The sequence below is a fragment of the Anomaloglossus baeobatrachus genome, chromosome 1 (genome assembly GCF_048569485.1).
Source record: "Anomaloglossus baeobatrachus isolate aAnoBae1 chromosome 1, aAnoBae1.hap1, whole genome shotgun sequence".
Taxonomy (NCBI): domain Eukaryota; kingdom Metazoa; phylum Chordata; class Amphibia; order Anura; family Aromobatidae; genus Anomaloglossus; species Anomaloglossus baeobatrachus.
The window spans coordinates 242,929,729-242,953,668 of record NC_134353.1 but is presented as its reverse complement, the minus strand read 5'-3'; the positions used below and the strand labels follow the sequence as shown (position 1 = coordinate 242,953,668).

The 23,940-nt window shown below is 46.5% G+C and overlaps 1 protein-coding gene across 1 annotated transcript in view; it reads left to right on the top strand.

Annotated features, from left to right (window-relative positions):
- The window catches only part of LOC142291568 (uncharacterized), a 139,500-nt gene that overhangs the window by 97,179 nt on the left and 18,381 nt on the right, over positions 1 to 23,940 (top strand). Inside the window, exons 4-5 of the mRNA XM_075336202.1 lie at positions 9,632 to 9,694; positions 15,572 to 15,714. Coding sequence (XP_075192317.1) covers positions 9,632 to 9,694; positions 15,572 to 15,714 — 206 coding nt within the window. The remainder of the gene's footprint in view (positions 1 to 9,631; positions 9,695 to 15,571; positions 15,715 to 23,940) is intronic.

Genomic DNA, 23,940 nt, shown 5'->3' with positions numbered 1-23,940 from the left:
TTCGAGTGGCCGCGAGACCCCCGGGTCCAGACGCTGCCCACACCATCGACACTGGGAACTCCCCATTGCAGCGGTGGTACTCCATCTTACCACGCACCACGGGTGGCATCACGAACTGTCCATACAATACTCTGAAAATAACCCCCTTTATTCCGAGTGGCCGCGCGACCCCGAACCCTGAGTCCTGAGTCCGGAGACCCCTCGAGCCCCCGCGGATCCGGATCCGAGCAGCGGCGGCAGGCTGCTGACGCAGGGCCGTACATAGGTGCAAACAAAATTAGAAAATTCATTAAAAAAAGTTTGGCTTGTGTTGCTATGCTGTGAGAGCGACAACATTTTTATTTGTTGGTTGATGGAGCTGTGTGAGGTCTTGCTTTATGTGCCCATAATTATTTACACCATTTTGACGATGTGATTGTTATATATTTTTTGGTGCTCCCACAACCATATAAACACGATTCTGGTGTTTCAATTTTTATTTATTTAACAGATTTATTGATTGAATTACCTAATTTAATATTTAGCTAGATGTGGCGATACGAAATAGATTTGTTTTTTTGTTTTTGTTTTAAATATCTTTACTTTTAATGGTGGAAAAGGGGAGTAATTTTATTTTTTCATGTTCTTTTATTTTTTTTTATCATTTTGTTTTACTTTTCACTTTGTTAGTTCCCTTAAAGGGAAGGTATCGTCAAAAAAAAATAACTGAAAAAATGTAAAGTAATAATGTTTAAATGTTTTGTTTAAATATTATTATTTTTTTTAATTGTGCAAAATATAAAAAAAAAAAAAAAAAAGTTTGATATTTTCCACTGTTAAACACTAGGGGGAGCAGCTTCTGAAATCCTACTTAATTTCCACTGTATAAAAAGCTCAGATTACAGCCTGCCGTAAAGTGGGCGAAGTCTGCTCTCCTGTGTGTGATGGCACGCCTCCCTCTCCTAATCTGAGTGTTTACAACAGATAACAGAGAATGACATGTAGGGACACAATGCACAGCCATTTTCCTGGTGACCAGAAATGTCTAAAGTGTCACAAAGAACAGCAGGAGTATCACACAGGATAGGATTAGATACACGGCTCTGCAGACAGTATCACACAGGATAGGATTAGATACACAGCTGTGCAGACAGTATCACACAGGAGAGGATTAGATACACAGCTCAGCAGACAGTATCACACAGGATAGGATTAGATACACAGCCCTGCAGACAGTATCACAGGAGAGGATTAGATACACAGCTGTGCAGACAGTATCACACAGGAGAGGATTACATACACAGCTGTGCAGACAGTATCACAGGATAGGATTAGATACACAGCTCAGCAGACAGTATGACACAATAGGATTGGATACACAGCTCTGCAGACAGTATCACACAGGATAGGATTAGGATAGGATTAGATACACAGCCCTGCAGACAGTATCACACATATCACACAGGATAGGATTAGATACACAGCCCTGCAGACAGTATCACACATATCACACAGGATAGGATTAGATACACAGCACTGCAGACAGTATCACAGGATAGGATTAGATGCACAGCTGTGCAGACAGTATCACACAGGAGAGGATTAGATACACAGCAGTGCAGACAGTATCACAGGATAGGATTAGATACACGGCTCAGCAGATAGTATCACACAGGAGTATTAGATACACGGCTAAGCAGACAGTATCACATCGGACATGATTAGATACACAGCTCAGCAGACAGTATGACAGGATAGGATTAGATACACAGCCGTGCAGACCATATCACACAGCAGAGGATTAGATACACAGCTTTGCAGACATCACACAGGGTAGGATTAGATACACAGCTGAGCAGACAGTATCACACAATAGGATTAAATACACAGCCCTACAGACAGTGTCACACAGGATAGGATTAGATACACAGCTCAGCAGACAGTATCACACAACATAGGATTAGATACACAGCCCTGCAGACAGTATTACATGATAGGATTAGATACATAGCCCTGCAGACAGTATTACACGATAGGATTAGATACACAGCTCAGCAGACAGTATCACACAGGAGAGGATTAGATACACAGCTTTGCAGACATCACACAGGATAGGATTAGATACACAGCTGAGCAGACAGTATCACACAATAGGATTAGATACACAGCCCTGCAGACAGTGTCACACAGGATAGGATTAGACACACAGCTCAGCAGACAGTATCACACAACATAGGATTAGATACACAGCCCTGCAGACAGTATTACACGATAGGATTAGATACACAGCCCTGCAGACAGTATTACACGATAGGATTAGATACACAGCTCAGCAGACAGTATCACACAGGAGAGGATTAGATACACAGCCCTGCAGACAGTATCAGACAACATAGGATTAGATACACGGCTCAGCAGACAGTATCACATGACAGGATTAGATACACAGCTCAGCAGACAGTATCACACGACAGGATTAGATACACAGCTCAGCAGACAGTATCACATGACAGGATTAGATACACAGCCGTACAGACAGTATCACACAGGAGAGGATTAGATACACAACCCTGCAGACAGTATCACTGGTACACACACAGGTACTCACATGCAGTGGCGCGCGCGCGTGCACACACACACACAATCACCCCTGATGGGGACCTTGTGCCACACACACACACACAATCACCCCTGATGGGGACCTTGTGCTACACACACAATCACCCCTGATGGGGACCCTGTGCTACACACACACACAATCACCCCTGATGGGGACCTTGTGCTACACACACACACACACAATCACCCCTGATGGGGACCTTGTGCTACACACACACACACACACATACATACACAATCACCCCTGATGGGGACCTTGTGCTACACACACACACACACATACATACACAATCACCCCTGATGGGGACCTTGTGCTACACACACACACATACATACACAATCACCCCTGATGGGGACCTTGTGCCACACACACACCTTTCACATCATTCCTCCCTGTGACCTCCGGTGGGCGCTCCAGGCAGCTGTGCTGCATGCCATCCTCCCCTGCGTCCGGCCGACATTTCACACATCCGATCTCATACACTCACACATCCGATCGCATACACTCACACATCCGATCGCATACACTCACACACAAACTCACGATATCACACATACCTGTACAATCGCGCGCACACACTCACAATATCCGGAGATATCACATGCTTCCCATGTGATCCTCTCGCAGGTCCTGGAAGCTCACTGTACAGCATCGCAAGCGCCGACACACACTCACAATCACCCCTGATGGGGACCTTGTGCTACACACACACATACACAATCACCCCTGATGGGGACCTTGTGACACACACACACACACACACACAATCACCCCTGATGGGGACCTTGTGTTACACACACACACACACAATCACCCCTGATGGGGACCTTGTGCCACACACACACACACACACACACAATCACCCCTGATGGGGACCTTGTGCCACACACACACACAATCACCCCTGATGGGGACCTTGTGCTACACACACACATACACATACACAATCACCCCTGATGGGGACCTTGTGCCACACACACACACACACACACAATCACCCCTGATGTGGACCTTGTGCTACACACACACACACACACAATCACCCCTGATGGGGACCTTGTGACACACACACACACACACAATCCCCCCTGATGGGGACCTTGTGCTACACACACACACACACACACACACACAATCACCCCTGATGGGGACCTTGTGACACACACACACACACACACACACACAATCACCCCTGATGGGGACCTTGTGCTACACACACACACAATCACCCCTGATGGGGACCTTGTGCTACACACACACACAATCACCCCTGATGGGGACCTTGTGCTACACACACAATCACCCCTGATGTGGACCTTGTGCCACACACACACACACACACAATCACCCCTGATGGAGACCTTGTGACACACACACAATCACCCCTGATGGGGACCTTGTGCTACACACACACACACACAATCACCCCTGATGGGGACCTTGTGCTACACACACACACACACACAATCACCCCTGATGGGGACCTTGTGCCACACACACACACACACACACACAATCACCCCTGATGGGGACCTTGTGCCACACACACGCACAATCACCCCTGATGGGGACCTTGTGCTACACACACACACACACAATCACCCCTGATGGGGACCTTGTGCTACACACACACATACACATACACAATCACCCCTGATGGGGACCTTGTGCCACACACACACACACACACAATCACCCCTGATGGGGACCTTGTGCTACACACACACACACAATCACCCCTGATGGGGACCTTGTGACACACACACACACACACAATCCCCCCTGATGGGGATCTTGTGCTACACACACACACACACACACACACACAATCACCCCTGATGGGGACCTTGTGACACACACACACACACACACACACAATCACCCCTGATGGGGACCTTGTGCTACACACACACACAATCACCCCTGATGGGGACCTTGTGCTACACACACACACACACACACACACAATCACCCCTGATGGGGACCTTGTGCTACACACACAATCACCCCTGATGTGGACCTTGTGCCACACACACACACACACACACACACACAATCACCCCTGATGGGGACCTTGTGCCACACACACACACACACACACACAATCACCCCTGATGGGGGGGAGGGGCGGCGTCAGTAGCTGGGGCAGAGCAAGGCTGGGGAGAACGGAGGGATGGGATGTCATCGGAGACAGTAACGAGGGGAGGGGAGGCGGCCCGTACTCACACATCCCGGCGGGTGACAGGGGTAAAGTGGAGCAAACAGCACACGCTGTGAGCTCCACAATAATGGCGCTGAACTCCTCCCTCTGTTGTGTTCTGGACAGCCCAGGGGGCGCGTCCAGGTCACAGCAGACGCCCACTGTAACGTATGGCATGGGGTCGGAGCCCGACTATCAGAGTCTATTCACAGGGGCTGCCATAAAGGAAGGAGTTACTGTCGTTACACACACAGCAAATCCATCATGGCAGCCCCCAGTGCCTCCAGTAAAATAAGAATTACATAAAAACTAAATAAGCTACGATTTTCATTTTGTATGAGAAATACTTGATTTCATAATCACTATTTTTAATACAAAAATAAAAAAACGCGACACCTTCCCTTTAAGGTACCTGTTATTCAAAATACTAGATAAAGCAACATCCTGCTACAGGTTGGTCTTCATAGGAGCACTGGCAGGTATGAACGTCTTCAGCTGAACCCCACTAACTATGGTAAACATCTGTACACTGTGTGTGAACAATGGTTTGTGGACACTTAGAACAGCGTGCCACCAGTGCCGTGCACAATAATTTATGCTGTCACAGATTAACAGCAGCATTTAAGAGGTTAACAGCAGTGGGTGGAGCTAAGCTCCATCTGTTAGAAGTAGATGATGGCTGAATGATGCAATCATCATCTGTCTGGAATGGGACATTTACATTTATACATCTGCATCCCTCCAGGCAGTAAATATTTTATTTGTGTAGTGAATACTTGTAAAGGAGAGTTTCACTGTTTATTGGTTTGTCAGATAGCAGTATATACTATATATGGCACTCATCGCAAAGGGATTAAATTTGTAATCGTTATTGTTTTGCTGACTAAAACAGTTAAAGGGGTTTTCCATTTTCCTAAAACCCCTGCTCCCAGGTACAGTTTGTTTTAAAAAGAAAACAGTGTGCTTTACCTATTCCCTCCAAGTCTCCCATCACTGCTCTTGGTGTCTGTTATTGACGTCATGTCGACAGCGCTGCAGTCCATTAAAGAGCTCAGTGGCTCTGAGTGGCTCATGCAGTCTACTCTAACAGGGCATTGAACTAACTGATTGTCTGCAGCGCTCTCCTCCACCAACTCAATACACTGTCACTCTCTGTGATGGTAGGATATGGGGGGTTGTGTATCATTTTGTGTAGGTTTGTATTTTTGACTTGGTACTCTGTCCATTCTATGCATTGTTATTATTGTTAATCACCCCCTGCAGTGCTTCTGTCGCTAGGTGTGGGGGAGGGGGCCTGGAATCCACATAAACTCTCTGTTTACCTGGGGGATTATTCAGTCTGGAGAAGGACAAGAGAAAAGCAGGAAGATTCATCCTCTGGGGGAGAAGCTGCGGTTACAGGCAGCACCCCAGAGAGCCGTTGAGAAACCCCGATTTCCCTGGAAAAGGAAGGACTTCTGGAGGATAGTGACTCATCTCCGGGACATTAATGCCATTACTGGACTATTTTACCCTCCATATGGTGGATTATTTTATGGACCATCTGATTTTGCTTAAAATAAAGGATCTTTGTATTGTTCACCCATCTCTCGCTCTGTTAATTGTGTGATATTGGAGAAGGACCCCGTGACACTTTCTTTTTAACAAGTATTCACACCACAGATAAAATATTTACTGCCTGGCCCTTAGGGATGCAGAGGTATCCAAGTAGACGTCTATTGACTCTTATTATTAAAAAAATATATATTTTAATAGATACTTCAGAATAAACCTGTCAAATACAGGCCAAAAGGACATTCTCTTGGCGTACTGCACCCCATACAAAACTTTAGGCACTTTTACGTTATTTGTTTTCTAAATCAGTAAGCATTTTATCTAACTAACTTAACAACGTTACTTCAAATATTGTAGACGTGGACTTGGCATTATCACTTAGGCCTCTTTCACACGCCCGTGAAAAACCACGCACGTTTTTCACGGACGTGTCAGAGGTGCGTTTTGCCATCCGTGACCCGTGTTTATGGGCTACGTGGGTTCTCCGTGTGTTATCATGGATAACATACGGAGAACACACGTAGCCCATAAACACGGGAACTTTCTGCTCACCTGTCCCTGGCGTCACTGTCTGTGGTGCTGATATTCGGTCTCCGGTCCTGCCGACTCCCCGCTGCTGCAGCTTCCGGTTGCAGTGAAGTGAATATTCAATGAGCATAATGAGCGGCGGTCGGCAGCAAGTGACAGCAGCGGCAGAGACTCCAGGGCTGGAGAAGGTGAGTAATGTTTTGGTTTTTTTTCTCACAGACACATGTCCTCTCTCCGGCGCGTGTCACATGTAACACATCCGTGTAGTCCATGTGTGTTACGTGTGACACGTTTGTGTTCCGTGTGACACACGTGATGCCGGAGAGAAAACGGACATGTCGGCGTGAGAAACACACGGACACACGTAATTACGGAACGGACACAAGGTCCGTGCCAAAATACTTACGTGTGTCCAAAACCATAGAAATACCTAGGTTTACGTGTGTACGTGTCTCCGGTACGTGGGAAAGCTGCCAAACACATACCGGAGGCACGTACGTGTGAAAGAGGCCTTAAGGTGAGCATATTGTGGAGACAGATTACTGTACTGTTAGTCCAAATTGGACAAAACATATTGTTTCAACAGCATAATTTTGAGTCCGCTGTATACATAAAGAGAACGCTCTTACTGCCTTCTTTTGCACATCATCAGAGATTGATGGCTACCATGTATATATGCATGTATATACTGCAACAGTCAAAGCCAAGGGTACCTCTTATGAATATGTACCGCCCCAGCAGCGGTCGAACCGCTCAGATCCCGTTTGCCGCTACACGTGGCTTAAGAGTCTCCGGACCCGGAGGCTCAGGGTCACTCTAAAATGTAATGGGTTATTATTTACAGGGGATAAGATAGTTCGTGATGCCACCCGTGATGTGCGGTAACGGGGAGCACCGCCGCTGCCGTTGGGAGTACCCGGGGTGATGAAATGGTGCAGCCAGATGACGTTACCCTCCACAGGTAGGGAAGGCCCCGGGACTCTGGATGGGATGGTGGGATTGCAGGGCAGCGCAGGCTCGCTGGGAGCAAGGGGTGATCAGGTACTCACTCACTACAAAGCAGATGCTGACAATGTAGTAAACCAAGTCTCTGGGTGCCGCTGCCCTCTTGGGGGAGCTCGTCCGGGTCTCTGTCTTCTGCAGTTTCTGCCTGAAGGTCCGGAGCCTGCCTCCATGCACAAATTCTAGTAGTGTCCAAGTGACTCGTAAGCTTTAAGCTGTCCGGGCCCCGCTCCCCACTTTTTGTGTGAAGGAGCTGTGCTCTCAAGGAGCTCACGCTTGGGATTTCAGTGGGCTGCTTTGGTTGGAAAGCCCTATCTACCTCGTTGCGCTAGTGCCCCCGATCTCTGAGGTTCGTGGGGACAGTGCATAAAGGCCCTATCCTCCGCAGGTTAATTGCCGGGTTGCCTGAAGCCTCTCCCTGACTTAGGGTCCAGTACTCCGCCGTGCTTTCGGTGCCAGACCGTCTATTGTACTTGCTGCTGACCGTCCTCCGAGACTAAACCAGGCATCCAGTCCCAATATCCCGCGACCGGGTCTCCGACTCCTCCCGGTCTAGACCACCATCTGCAATGCAATCTTCTCCTCCCCAGGAGCTCCCTCCTAGCTCCTCACTGCTCGAGGGCTACCACTCAACTCTCCTCTCACTTTGCTCCCCTGGAGACAACTGACTTGTCACCTCCCTGCCTGACCCCTAAGTGGCGGCCCTATTCCAGCTTAGCAGCCCACTGATGTGCCTGACAGGGTGTGGTGCGAGGTGTAATTGGGATTTTTGGATGCTGATGGAGGCAGTGCTGCAGGTTGGGAACCCAGAACCAAGTAGGGTTGAGTCCTGCACTGGGAGATAAAGAGCGTGCAGTACCCTTTGACGACTTGACTAGTCCAGGGGCGTCACAAATACAGTATGTATATAGCTATGAGTTGTATTTTATGTTAGGTTGCATTAGCTAAAAAGCACATTTTCTTATGACACATGAACTAAAGGGGGCTTTACACGCTACGATATCGTTAATGTTTTATCGTCGGGGTCACGTTGTTAGTAACGCGCATCCGGCGTCATCAACGATATCGCAGCGTGTAACACTTACCAGCGACCTTAAGCGACCTCAAAAATGGTGAAAATCGTTCACCATGGAGAGGTCGTCCCAAACTCAAAAATTGGTAAGGGTTGTTTTTTGTTGTGCTTCGTCGCTCCTGCGGCAGCACACATCGCTGTGTGTGACACCACAGGAGCGAGAAACGTCTCCTTACCTGCCGCCGGCCACAATGCGGAAGGAAGAGGTGGGCGGGATTTTTACATCACGCTCAGCTCCGCCTCTCCGCTTTGATTGGCCGGCCGCTTAGTGATGTCGCGGTGACTTCGCTGTGATGCCAAACGTCCCTCCCCCTTGAGGGAGGGATTGTTCGGCAGTCACGACGACGACCAGGTAAGTGCATGTGACGCTGCCGTAGCGATAATGTTCGCTACGGCAGCGATCACAAACAATCGCATGCACAACAGGGGCGGGTGCTTTTGCGCTCGATATCGCTAGAAATTGCTAGCGATATCGCTACCGTGTAAAGCCCCCTTAAGAGTAGAGCCAACCTAATTAATATCTAAATAAGAAGAAAATAATATTTATAACATTGAGCAGCTTTTTCTATGAATCTGTCTGTTAGAAAATCCCATCAGAAACTAAAGGCTGGTATGTTGAGTTCATGATGATTTAATGTTGTAATCTTTATTAATTGTACATTTTATTTCTCTCCAGACCCCACTACATTTAGCAGTGTTAAGTGGAAATCTCCCAACTGTTCAGCTTTTATGCGAACAAGTAAGTAAAACCTTGTTTTGCATCCACTTCTCTAACTGCATTGTTAAGTTATTCCCGTAGTTTTTTATTGAAGATTATAAAATATAACATAACCGTTGACACACAATCAGAGTCAGAAATACAAAGGTGCCAACTCACAGGTTGGTGAATTAGTAGAGACAAAGAAAGAACATAAACAACACAGTCACTACATTAATTTGAGCACAAGCAGACAGAAAAGGACACTAGCATGTCGAAAGCGAGGGTATAAGGAAGTAGTGGTGGATGTGGAGAGGGGTGTGTAGTATAAGGTTAGGGGAAAGGCAACTTATGTCGCATGAAGGATGATCGCCAGAGGTGAAGAGGACCAGATGTCCCAATTCCGACACACTTTATTAAAACTAAAAAAAGCTTGTGTGTTTGCAAAAATTGTAACGTTTCTTGCAGATGTGTCGCCCTGGACAAGCCAGGGTCCACAGAGCACAACACCAACACACCCCACACTCCCTGCAGGCATATCAAGGTCAGACACAAAACCCTTGTTGCCTTCCTCCAGGGGCTGATGTCCACATCAGGGGGTGGAGCCAGGCGGTTGGTCTCCACCCACCGAGGAGTTCACAGTCCTGGAGGCAGGAAATTGGAGTCAGTTTAGCTCAGGCAGAGCTTGAGTGCAGAGCAGAGTCTAGTTTGGAGGAGGAAGTGGAAGGAGGTGAAGTAGAGAGATAGAGTTTGGAGAGGAAAGAGAGCAGACTGAAGTGAGTCCGGGTGTGTAGCCCGGACGGAGCAGCAAGGTTGGCAGACGGTGGTGACCGTCTGCAGGAGTGGCCTATCGGAGTTTGCCGTAAGGACCGTGGACGGGCGGTGGCCCGGCGGTACCGGACCGGTACACAAAGAGAATCCAGCACCAGTGGCAGGGGCATTTCGGACCCCGGCAAGGCTAGGAGTCGCCGTGAAGTTGCCGAATCCGTTAGTGAAGGGGACCTCCGGGTTTCCAAACAGTCAAGTCCCGACAGAAGGCAACCGTCCAACCATGAAGGGGAGACACCGCCAAGGGCAACCGTTTCCCAGGGCCAGCGCCTGCGGGTAAAAGGGGCTCCTCCGGCCTACATCCAATTCGGGGAGCGGGTTACTGGTGGGAACCCATCGGAATCAACATAGAACATAGGTGCAGGGAGAGACAGTCATCGCTAACCTGCAGGGAACAACAACACCGCAGCCGTCCGAGGGACCCGTCCATCCAGCCGCTTGTTTTACCGTGAACTGTGTCATCATCATTGGGCTGAGTGAGTACCTCCGTGCCGTGCGGCACAGCGCTGCCCCTGCGACCCTGCACCTCATCAGGCCCCGCAACCCGCCTGTCATTCAACCCTTACCCCATCACCGGACCCCGGGACAACCAACCCCCTACCCACGGAGGGGAGAAATAACAACTCGGCTGCTCCCTGTCACCGCTCCCGGGATCCCCGTCTAGAGCAGCGGTGGTGTCACCAAAATCACCACAACCTGGCGGCGGCGTCACGGACAATATCCATAATCAATATCCCCAAAACCAAACCACCCCTTATCACTCACGGGTGAGGAGCGCCGCTCGAGTCCCCGGGATCCGGCCCATCGCTCGAGCCACCAAGCAGCAGCAGCCGCAGAGCAGCGGCAGCCGGACCCGAGCAGTGGGAGAGCGCAGCGTCCCCTCCTCTGCCCGCGACACAGACTGTAAAAAGACATGCATTTGCATTGGCTTTTAACCCCATCCTGACAGTATAATTTCAACTTTTGCAGTTTTTTTTCCCTTTTTAACAAGAGCCAAAACATTTTTTTCTATCAACGTAGCCATATTATAGCTATTTTTTTTTTGCAAAACAAGTTTTAGTTTTGACTACTAACCAGGTAACCATGATAACTACGATGGCACAAACTAATCGTTAGTGTAGTGGAACCTCAGCAGATGACACTGATATTATCACTATATGATGACTATATAGTGGTAGATATTGGTCCTGTAGCACATACAAGAGATTACAGTGCAGTTATAGATGGTGACTTGTAGCTGACGTTCTTTCGGATGGAATTGTTCACCTTTTCCGTCTTTTCCATCTGGCCCAGACTGACATGATAACTTCTTCCAGCAACAACTCGTCTACAAATATTACAACAAAAACACATTTGACTTCTCACATTTCTGGCACCGTCCCATCTAATCCCAACCTGCCCAAACTCCTCATCCTGCCGTCACAACAATACTGAGCCGCTGCCGTTGTATGTGTCCCTATTACTACTGCACCTGCTGTGTGGCACAAAAACCATGTTCTTCTTACTGCCCCACATAGTAATGCCATCACTGTGTCTCCAAATGGAAATAATCCCACCACTGTGCCCCCACATACTAATGCCACCACTGTGCCCTCACATATTAATGCCACTACTGTGCCCTTAATCTTTTATCGTATGCTAATGAGTGCGGGGACTAGTCCCAAGGGCGTTGCTTCCCTTGCTAGTCGGCCCCATTCGCATGTTAGTACGCCCCTGTGGGTGTGCTAACATGCTAATGAATGCGCAGCATCAGAGGATGATTTCGGCTCAGTGCCCGCACTCAGCATACGATAAAAGATTTTTAGAAATACTTTTTCTAAAGATCTCTTTATCTATGCTAGCGTATACAGGGTCAGTTAGGTAGGTATTAGCAATGTGCACCCAGAACTGCTCGTGGTTCTGGGTGCATATTGGGCCTGACAGGTTCCCTTTAAGTGTCCACTTAACAGTTAATAATGTCCCCCATGTACAGCTCATCTATACATAGTATTAAGCCCATATTCCTACCCTATACACAGTATTATGTTCCCATAGCTCCTCCTATACACAGTATGATACCTCTATGTAGCACCCAGGGATATGGGGTACTCTGTTCCGGGCAGAGTCTCTATTGGGAATGTCACAGTGGTGGCCGTTACCCGGTTCCGTGCCCTGGGCCCTTTTTATAATGGGGATATTTACAGGGGATTGGTGAATAAAGTCTATTTGTGACGCCACTTGTGGTGTTGCGGCTATATGTAGGGAGCCGCCTCTGCAAAATGTTTCTAATGGGGCTGATGGTATTATCAGCTAGTATGGTAATCCCTCCGCCAGTAGGGTATTGCCTCAGCAGGTGTATGGTACAGTGGGCGTCGGAAGAAGGAGTCCAGACAGGTATTCAGTGCAACTGGTTTACTCACTGCTGAGATGTTAACTGGTTGCCCGAGGCCGGCTGGTTTCACCTCCAGGTCCCCGTCATCCCAGTGCCAGTCTGGTTCTCTGGTACCTTCTTCCTCTGCACCTGTCTCTGGTAAGTGGGTCCCCGTGGTATGGAACACTGGGGATCCCCGTTCTGTGGTTTGTCCACTTCTGTCCGCCTGACTGTAGCGTGAACCCTGTGGGCTTGGAGTCTGTGGTTCTGTCCCCGGTTCTCCCTTTGCTACTGAGTCTTCGGATTCTTTAGGGTCAGCAAGGTCCTTGATGGTCCCTTTGCTGTGCAGGTGTTAACAGGTCGGCTTGAACTCTTTCATGTCCTAGGGTCCTGTACCCCGTCGGTACATAGTTCTGGGAGTACTCCACCGTACTCTACCGCCAACCACTTCTCCTGGGTACCAGGCCACCGTTAACCCGAGTCAGGATGTCTCCTCAGTCACACCTTTACACTTTTACAGTCACTACTCAACTCTCCACTGTCACTGCAGTTCTCCTTCTGACTTCCTGTCTTCCCGACTACTCTGTGATGATGTCGGGTGGCGGAGGGCATGGCACAAGTCACAGTCCACTGTTTTAAGCCCCCTTAGGCTCTCTAGGTACGGGCTGGACTTAAACAGCCAGAGGGCTGGATGTGGCCCGCGGGCACCACTTTGCCCACCCCTGCTTTTGGGGAACTGGAAATTACACTGATCACAGTATAGTCAGAATGGCTGAGGTTCACAGGAGGACCAAGATGACAGTTAAGGGGCCTTCATCAGGCTAATGTCTGCAATGGTAACTCATCGGTTTCCTGAGTTTATTGTAAATGTGGCTGTCAGAGATTGACAGTGACATTTAAGTAGTTAAAATACAGTGATCATAGTGCTCTCTGTTCCTTGCAGAGTCAATGCTTCCCTGTCTGTGCCGGTGCTACCACTACAATAAGTAGACGAGGCAGCAGAAGCAGCAATTATAAGATACATAAGGCTATGTGCGCACTAGGTGTTTTGTTCACGCTGCGTTTTTTGTGCGTTTTTGTCCGCAAAAACACACAAAAAACTCACGCGTTTTTACCGCGGGTGCATTTTTACCGCGTTTTTGGCTGCGTTTTTGTGCACTGCATTCAATGAGTTAAAAACGCTGTGAAAAACGCAGAAATAATTGACATGCTGCGTTTTTGTGGTCACCACAAAAACGCAGTTACAAAAAAACGCTGTGTGCGGACAGCACTTCTGAAAACTCATAGACATTGCTGGGGAAGCAATGTCACAGCGTTTTCTGCACAAAAACGTGGTAAAAAAAACGCTTCAAAAAACGTCTAGTGCGCACAGGGCCTAACAATTGTTTTATCAGTCAGTGCGCCAACCTGACACACATCAGGAAACACATGCACTGCCTGAACAAGGCTAAGTCAGACTTGCATTGTGTCCTTGCTATGGCAGATACACTGATCCTGTGGAATTCCGAGTCAGCAGAATGGGCCTGTGGAAAGAACTCTCCCAGTTTTCCATGGGGGTACTGACTTGTCCAGCCTCCATTATACTATCAGAAACAATTTTCGGTGCAGCAGGTAGCTGTCACACCTAAGTGGACCAGAGTTTCATCCACAAGTGTGGAAAACTTTACATATGTCAAAATGAATTAGGCATGGATCAGTAAGCGATTTCTTCACCTACCACTAATGCCAAAGATTAGATCTGCCATGGCTTTGGCCTGCCTATCCATTATGTTCAATACTGCCTGTCCATCATATTCTATTGGATGCTACTGATGCCAGGGCTGCCAGTCAAACATTTCCTTCCTGTCCATCATTTTTTAATTGTGCTGTTGCTGCCATTACTCATTGACAGTCACACATCTCACTGCAATCCAATATATAAATACTTTACTGCTGCTGGAAACCCTACAGTCAAACAAGTACATGTAAGAAATCTGACACCACTCCTCAAAAAATGTATAATTTTTGCATAGCTAGCTTTTTAAAAAGCCATTGTTTATTTACTTTTCAAAAAATTTTTACACTGTTCACTGTTTGGTAAAAGTAATACTACAGCTTTATTCTTTGGGTCAATATAACTACAGCGATACCACATTTATATATTTTTTTTTTATCTTTTGCTGCTTTTACACAATAAAAACAATTTTATAGAAAAAGTATCGTTCTTGCAGGGCTTTATTCTTAGAGCTATAACTTTTTTATTTTTATGCTGTGGGAGCTGTATGTTTTCAGCAATACTATTATTATTTACTTTCAACTTTTTGATCGTCTTTTATACCACTTTTTTTCTGTGGTATGATTAAAAAAGCCATTTTTTTGCCACTTTTTGGGGGGGTTTGTAAGCTGTTCACTGAAGGGGTTAAACAATGCGACAGTTTTATAAATTGGGTCGTTCCATACTTGGCGATACAAAACGTGTACTTTTGGTTTATTTTTGTTTTTTATATAAATAAATGTATTTTTGGTGTAATATTTTTATTTATTTTTTGTGTTCTGTATTTTGTGATGTATTTTACATATTTTACAGTTTTTATTTACTTTTTTTACTTCATCTCTATATGAGACTTTAACTTTTGGTAGTCTAGTCAGATGGGGGGGGTTCGGATGTAAGCACCGATGGAGCCACTGAACGTAAACTAATAAATGATGTGAACATATGGTAACTTAATGTGTAAAAACGGAAAATTTATTTTCACTTCCAGGATGGAGTTGACTTAGAAAGTGAAGATAACAATAGAAACACTCCACTACGTCTAGCTAAGGCACGGAAATCAAAGCAAATTATTTCCTTTCTACAGAGCTCTGAAATGCACTCAAAAAATCTACATACAATGCTTAACTGGAGGTAATTGATAATTTTGTCTTACGCACTTCAATGTTCTACTGTTTTCAACAGTTGTTTTAATTGGAGTCTGTCAGCAGGTTTTACAGTTTAACTGAGAACAGCATAATGTAAGGGCAGAGTGCCTGATTCCAGTGACGTATCACTTACTAGGCTGGTATTTTAGTGTCAATACAATCAGTCTTTTATCAGGAGATTATCACTGCCTTACTAGGTGTTGCATGCCAGACAGACCAGACAATCTATGTAAACCCACCCTCACCACTGCTCGGTGAACAGTCTATACAGGCAGCTGCCAATCAGCTTTCTGACCCCTGCTACAACTATAGGGATCTATAGGCATTCTATCAAAACTGCAGCAAGCAGTTCAGTAAGTGAAGAATAGCTAAAATCAGGTTATTTGGCAATACATTATGCTGACCTCAGATTCCATAGCAAAAACCTGCTGACAGGTTCCTTTAAAATAGTTCGACAATTTACGTAGCTGTCAGCAAAAACTATTCCTCCTGACACTGCTGGAGAAAGGCCAGGGAAAACCCCATACATTTTTGATGGTTAAGCCAACATTGTAATTTTACATATATATGTAATCTCGTTCATTACAACAGTCATGAAAGTAAATTGTTTGAATTTTAAAACTGGAAAAAAAATAAATTTTATTAATGATGAAAATTTTTCTCTTAAATTGCCATGCCAAGTAAAGAGAATCCCTCAAAACTTACACTTACACTACTCACAAAAAGCTAGTGATATTTGGCTTTCGTGTGAAATTTATGTAAAAGGTAAAAAGTTCACCCTAGTGATATTTTATCTTAAGTAGGAGCATGCATTGGTGATTTCCTCATCTCAAAGAATTTATTGAAACAAAAGCCAACAACAGTGGTGGGTATAACCATATAAAATATTTCAGTGTCTCATTAACTTGTCATGTGGCCTTGAGCATCAATTACAGCTTGAGAACGATGTCTCTTGATGTTCACAAGTGGAGTTATTGTCTGTTGAAGCATGGCATCCTACTCTTCTTGAAGAGTGGCCCTTAGGTCATTGAGTTCTGGGGTAAAAAGTTATAAGTGTCTACACTGCAACTCAGCTGCTCCCATAGGTTTTCTATGAGATTCAGGGCTGGAAAACGTGCCAGTCACACCATTTGAGGCACTCCAGTTTCCAGCAGCCGTTACCTAATGATGCGAGCTCCATGAACTGGAGCATTGTTGTCTGTGAAGATTAAATTAGGTCTGTGTTGTTCATGCAGAGGCACAATGACTGAATTTAAGATGTTATTCAAGTAGTAGGGTTTGTCACTGAACCATTCACATATTGTAGGGCAGTTCCGTATTGTCTAGACATGCCTGCCCACACTGTAACAGCACCAAAGGCTCGTCAGATGACAACAGTGGCTGATGCATAGTGCACTCTTTGACGTCTCTAACATAATTGGCGGCCATCATTTCTTCTCAGCATGAATTGACTTTCAACGGTAAAGAGCTCTGCGGCCCACTGGTCCCTCTTACAGCATGGATGGCCCCAGGCCCTTGCAAGACAATGACGCCTTTTACATGGTGATGTGGTTAGGTATCCATGCAGGTTGGCTAGCACGCATACCACGCTGATATAAATGGTTTTGAATGGTCTGACATGACACTTGGGTGCCTCTCAGCTCCTCTAAATGTGCCTGGATTTGTATGGCATTCATCATCCTGTTCCGAAGCGGTCATCAGAGTGGGATGTAGCCAAAGGATGTCTACTTCTATGCCTTTCTAGGACTCTTCCAGTCTTGGTGTGTCTCTGTTGCAACTTCCTGATGACACTGTGACACTCTAAGCTCAGTGGCCACTTCCATCTGAGAACATACTGCTTGAAGCCTCACAATGGCGAGGTACTGCTGATCAATTGTTAGGTGTCGTCTTGGTCTCATAATGTCAAAACGTGAACAAAATGATGAGGAGGGCTGTTTAAATACCAATTCTAATTGAACCCCAAAATTTATAGGGTGATCCATTAATCAAACACCTGTTGTGAATTTTGCCATTAAGCACCTTGTTAGAGAACAGCAAATTGTGCAAAAACTCCTGAAACATTGAACAGTTGGACATGTGCATTTAACAAATTAGAGAAGGTCACATTAAGTTCACCTGAAAAGGTCAGAGTGCATTTTAGATTCATCCAGAAATTTCATGTCAAAGCCAAATATCCCTAACATTTTGTGAGTAGTGTATATATGGAACCTAGTCCAAATAAGAACCATAGAAGCAGGATACATTTTAATAGCAGAGAAATAAACTTTTATTCAATGTGCAAATGAGGGGGCTTTGGTGCACCCTTGGCATGACCAAGTGTTCAGTGTATCATTATATCCTCTAGTTTGCATATCGAGGACTTTCCCTGATTTTGATTGACAGCATTCGCATGTCCAGAATGAGCACTGACTAAACTCTATCCGCATACTTGCAAGTGCACACTGACACTGGCAGAGCCCAGGGGTGCATGTATAGTGTTAGTGCAAGAGTGAACAAAATGTGAGTCTGAGAGCGCTCTGATCCCTTCCTACGGTCTGTGGCTTTTGCTCACTTCACTTAAACATCCAGAAGTGTACTGAGAAGCTTTAGAGAAGAGTCAGGAATCTATCCATGAATCTTTAGGATCCTCCAGACAGTGCGCACACGCATTAATGCATATTGAGTTCAGGCAGTGCTCGCTCTAGAAAAGTGAACATTATCCATCAAGATCAAGAAAGGTGCTCAATATGCAAGTGGGAGAGAGTAACGGTGCACTGAGTCCTAAGGCCAGGTGAATAAGTTGAGTATTTGGTAAGTTTTTACCTCAGTATTTGTAAGGGTACATGCCCACAATCCGGACATGCTGCATCCTGGACGCACCATGTCCTCTCCGGCAGGGCTGGGAGTGCTCTCCGCAGAATCACAGTTCGGGCCACTGCGGTCTTTTTTGTCTGTTCACCCTGCGGAGAACACTTGCGTCTCTGCAGCAATAAATTGACATGCTGCGTCTTGGGAAGCCGCACCACAGGTCAGTTTATGCTCCGAGAAAAACAAGTACAGTGGGCATGAGATTTCTAGAAATCCATCCACTGTGCTTGTACCGTAGAACGCAGAGTTTTGGACTCAGCGAAAACACTCTGCATCCAAAATGCTGTGAACCCTGATCGTGGGCACGTACGCTTGCCAAAATTAGGAGTAGATAAAAAACTGCAGGTGGTGCAGGTGGTGCCCGTGTTTCTAATATACTTTTCTACTGATTGTCCCACTCCTGGTTTTGGCTACAAATACTGAGGGAAAAACTCACCAAATGCAAAGCGTGCATGTGACCTTAGACACACCAAGTGTACACCGAAGCACACACATTTACGTAAGTATGTAAAAAAAAGTTGATTTCTCTGCCTCAAAAAACTAATTTAGTTTGAAAATGAGTTCTTGTATATTCAATATATACAGTAGCTGTAATAATAAACATCTGCATATTAGAGTGGAAATTATTTAAGTAAAGACTGTTATTTTTGCTTTTTAAAAAATAGAAATCTGCCTTTAGTTAAAATTACAAAATCACAGCCAGTCATCCCATCTTACGCCGCCTTCACATGTACATGCGGCATCTGATTTTTTCATGGATATCACATGTACTCATTATAACCTATGGTAATCTTCAGATGTCCGTGTTTTCATTCGGACTGTGTGTCTTTGTAAACCGCACCAAGACATGTCCGTTTTTTTCTGCAGCACGGATAACAAGGGCCAATACAAGTCTATGGGTCCATGAAAAACATGTACAGCACACGGATGACATTTGTGTCCTGTACTTGTTTAACTTTGCAAAGAAACTGGACAAATGGCTTAATGTACAACAGTACCTTAATATACTACTTACACAAGGATGTAATACAGGGAGACAACCTTCCTATGCAAACATTTCTATGACAAGACTCAACTTTTCCTAATAAAAGGGTATCAGCTTTACACACCTGAAAAAAACCCCACCTAATGAATGTTTCATCTTGTTGTGTAAGGATCTGAACAGTTTTACCTCAATTTTTCCAAACGTTATTCATGTTAGTAAGGATAACATTCATAGAAAGACCTTAAGACTATGTGCCCACGCTGCGGAAAATTCGCGAAATTTGCCGTGATTTTTTTCGCAGAAATTCCATGGATTTTTCAAAAATCCACAGTACAGCGAGTCTCCAGCCATTTCTATGGCATTTGGGGACTGCTGTGCCCATGCTGCGTTTTTTTCCGCAGCGGAAATAATGCGGATTTCCCTGAGGAAAAATCTGCAGCATGTCAATTATTCCTGCGGATTTCTCCGCAGGGTCCCATACTTACCTGCCTTGATAGCAGACACCGGAGTCACTTTCTCCGTCCGGTGTACAGCAGCGCGGTGGAGCCAGCCACAGGAAGGAAGAGGTGGGCGGGGCCTGCAAGAGCTCCGGTCATGTGACAACCAGAGCTAGTTCAGGCCCGCCCACCTTCTCCTGCACAGTGCAGACACGACTGGAGAGAAGTGCTGCGTGATGGAGGTAAGTATGAACTCCCCGATCACTGCAGCACTTGTTCTGCATTGAGGATGCAGTGCCCAAGCCATGGTACTGTATCCTCAATGCAGAATACCGCAGCATATCCGCAGGACATTCCGCAAATAAACCGCAGCATTGAAACAGACAAAGTTGTGCTGCAGATTTCTGGGAGCTTCTGCGGAATGTCCTGCGGATATAACCGCAGGACACTTTCCCCGTGGCCACATAGCCTTACTGTATTTTACTAAGGAAAAAGCTTTAATCCATCCATAGACTTCTTCACTCCCCAGAATTAGAGAAGACTAGTTTGTTCTCTAACTCCAAATTAGGCCTCGCTCACACGAGCGTATGAATCAAACTAGTGCAATGCAAGAAAATTTCGCATTTCACTCGGTCCAATGTTAGTCAATGAGTTAGAGCAGATGGTCAGCTTTTTCTCATCCAGATTCTGGATGAGAAAAAAGTTGCAGCATGCTGTGAGTGGAAGTCGAAATCGTGCGAGACTCACCAATACAAGTCAATGGGTGTGGAAACAAAAGGATGCCACACGGACCATCCTAGTGACATCCATTTATTTTACTCATATATTACCATCCTGTAGCATAGGACACTGTAAATGATCCTGTAAATGACTGTAAATGATTAATAGTTGATGAGAAAAAAACGGATTGCACACGGAGAGCACACTGACAGCACACAGGTGACAAGTGAGAAAAAAATCGCCCTACTTTTCTGGATGAAAATGGGACCAATTTTTAATACGCTCATGTGACCACAGCCATAGGTAAATAAACTGGTCTCTCCAGATCTGTTCCACTTTGCTCATTGACAGCACTTTACAGACTTTCCCAGACTTCAGCATATTCTCCTATCCCATTTCCCATCCAATTATTAAATGAATAGAGAGGATTGGAAAAAACTTAACCCATATCAAAGGGTATAGATGGACTGGGTCACTCCTCGATGTTCGATTGTGTCACATCAGACTACCGCTATCCTTCATGATCCAGTGATGAAAACTAATGTCCTAATGCACTTGGCATTGGCCCAGGAGTATGGGGAAGCAGACTAAACAATTAAGCAACAAGCATGAGAAAAAAAGGGAAAGCCTAGGCATGAGACAGTAGGCCAAGTATAGCCAAGAGTCATAAGCCAGCAGGCCAAGCCTAACAAAAAGGCATGAGGCAGCAGGCCAAGCCTAACTAAGGAGAAAGAGGCAGCAGGCCAAGATTAGCTAAGGAACATGAGGCAGCAGGCCAAACTTAACAAAAGCGCATGAGTAAGGCTGCTTTCACACATCAGTTTTTTGGCATCAGGTACAATCCGGCAAAAAACGGATAAAACTGATCCGGCGCCGGATCCGTTTTATTCCCCATAGACTTTTATTAGCGCCGGACGGATCAGGCGAAAAATCGTTGTCCGGCAGCCAGAAAGGACGCAGCATGCAGCGTTTTTTGGCTGTGGCAAAAAAATGTCCGACGCCATACGGCATGTTGTATAATGGAAGGCTATGGGCACCGGATTCGGCGTCATCCGGCATATGCCGGAAACCAACGATGGATCTGGTTTTAGTTTCTGGGGATGCCCAGACGTTGTGTAAATAGTCTCTCTCTCGCTCTCTTTCTGTCGATGTGTCGGTCGGTCCGTCGGTCTCTGTTGGTCGTTCTCCCTCTGTCAGTCAGTCTCTCCCTTCCTCCTTTATACTCACCGATCATGGGCGCGGCTCTGCACAGCTGTCACACTGCTCTGGCGGCTTATTCTGCTTATGAAAATGCCGGCCGCTCATTATTCCATCTAGTATTCACTGCTTCCCCCGCCCACCGGTGCCTATGATTGGTTGCAGTCAGACTAGCCCCCACGCTGAGTGACAGCTGTCCCACTGCAACCAATCACAGCCGCCGGTGGTCGGGTCTATATAGTGCAGTTAAATAAATAATAAAAAAAATGACGTGCAGGTCCCCCCCCCATTTTAATATAGCCAAGGTAAAGCCACCCGGCTGAAGGCTGATATTCTCAGGATGCGGAGCTCCATGTTATGGGGAGCCTACCAGCCTAAAAATATCACCCAGCAGCCGCCCAGAATTGCCGCATCCATTAGATGCGACGGTCCTGGGACTCTACCCAGCTCATCCCGAATTGCCCTGGTGTGGTGGCAATCGGGGTAATAAGCAGTTAATGGCAGCCCATAGCTGCCACTAAGTCCTAGGTTAATCATGGCAGGCGTCTATTCGACCCCCATCCTGATTAATCTATAGTGAAAGTAAATAAACACAAACTCCGAAAAATCCTTTATTTGAAATAAAAGACAAAAATGCACCCTCTTTCACCACTTTATTAACCCCCAAATACCCCTCAAGGTCCAGCGTAATCCACACGAGGTCCCACGACGCTTTCAGTTCTGCTACATCGGAAGCTGACAGAATGGCCGCAGAACACCGCCGCTCGCTGTGAGCTCCACAGAGCAACTGAAGTGAGTCATGCTGTCAGCGGTGACCTCACTCAGGTAGTGCCGATGTGTGTGCAGTGATGATGGGTGCAGTAGTGCCTGAGTGTGCGGTGATGATGGGAACGGTAGTGCCTGAGTGTGTGCAGTGATGGTGGGGGCGGTAGTGCCTATGTGTGTGCGGTGATGATGGGGGCGGTAGTGCTGGTGTGTGCAGTGATGATGGGGGTGGTAGTGCCTGTGTGTGTGGTGATGATGGGGGCGGTTGTGTCGGTTTGTGCGGTGATGATGGGTGCGGTAGTACCGGTGTGTGCGGTGATGATGGGGTCTCTCTCTCAATCTCTCTTGGCATGAAAAAGAAAAAAGAAAACAAATCCGTTTTTGCTGGATCTGTCGCATCAGTTTTTACACAATCTGCGACGGATCCGTTGCATCATACACAAACCGGATTGTGCCTGATGGCAAAACACGGATGTGTGAAAGTAGCCTAAGCAGGCAAGGCTTAACTATGAGGCAGCAAGCCAAGCCTAACTATGGGGCATTAGGCAGCAGGCCAAGGTCTTCTTCCATTTGACTGACAGCTCACTGACTTGACTACACAACTAAGCACAAACTAGAGCAGGGAAGGCAGAGGCTCCGAAAGCGCTCAATTCATGCCCAGAGCAGATCAGCATCATTTCCATATACCATGTTTTTCCAAAAATAAGACACTGTCTTATACTTTTTTTTGCCCCCAAAAAAGTGCTAGGGATTACTTTTGGAGTGGGTCTTATTCTTGGAAAAAACAAAAAGCAGACCCCCCCCCTTCCCAAGAGACTCATACTTGCCAGACCCCGGGCGTTTGCGTGGCTCCCAGGTCCTCCCTGTGATCTCTGGTGGGCCCTCTCGGCAGGTATGCTGCACGCCGTACTCCTCTGCTTCTGGCCAACACACACATCAGATCGTCATGCACACACTCATACACATACACACACACACATCAGATCACACACAGAATCACCGATCAGATCGCACGCACACACTCACTAGTCACTCACCACATCCTGTGGTACAGAATGCCTCCGGCCACAGGGAAAGATGGGAGGAAGTTACGCATCGCAGGTCCTGTGAGCATTCCAACCGCAGCCGAAGGTCCTTGCACTCCATCACAATGCGTCTCAGGAAATCGGTATCACTGGATGTGGTGAGTGTGTGTGCGATCTGATGAGTGTGTGTGCGATCTGATGGGTGATTGTGTGTGTGATCTGATGTGTGCGGGTGT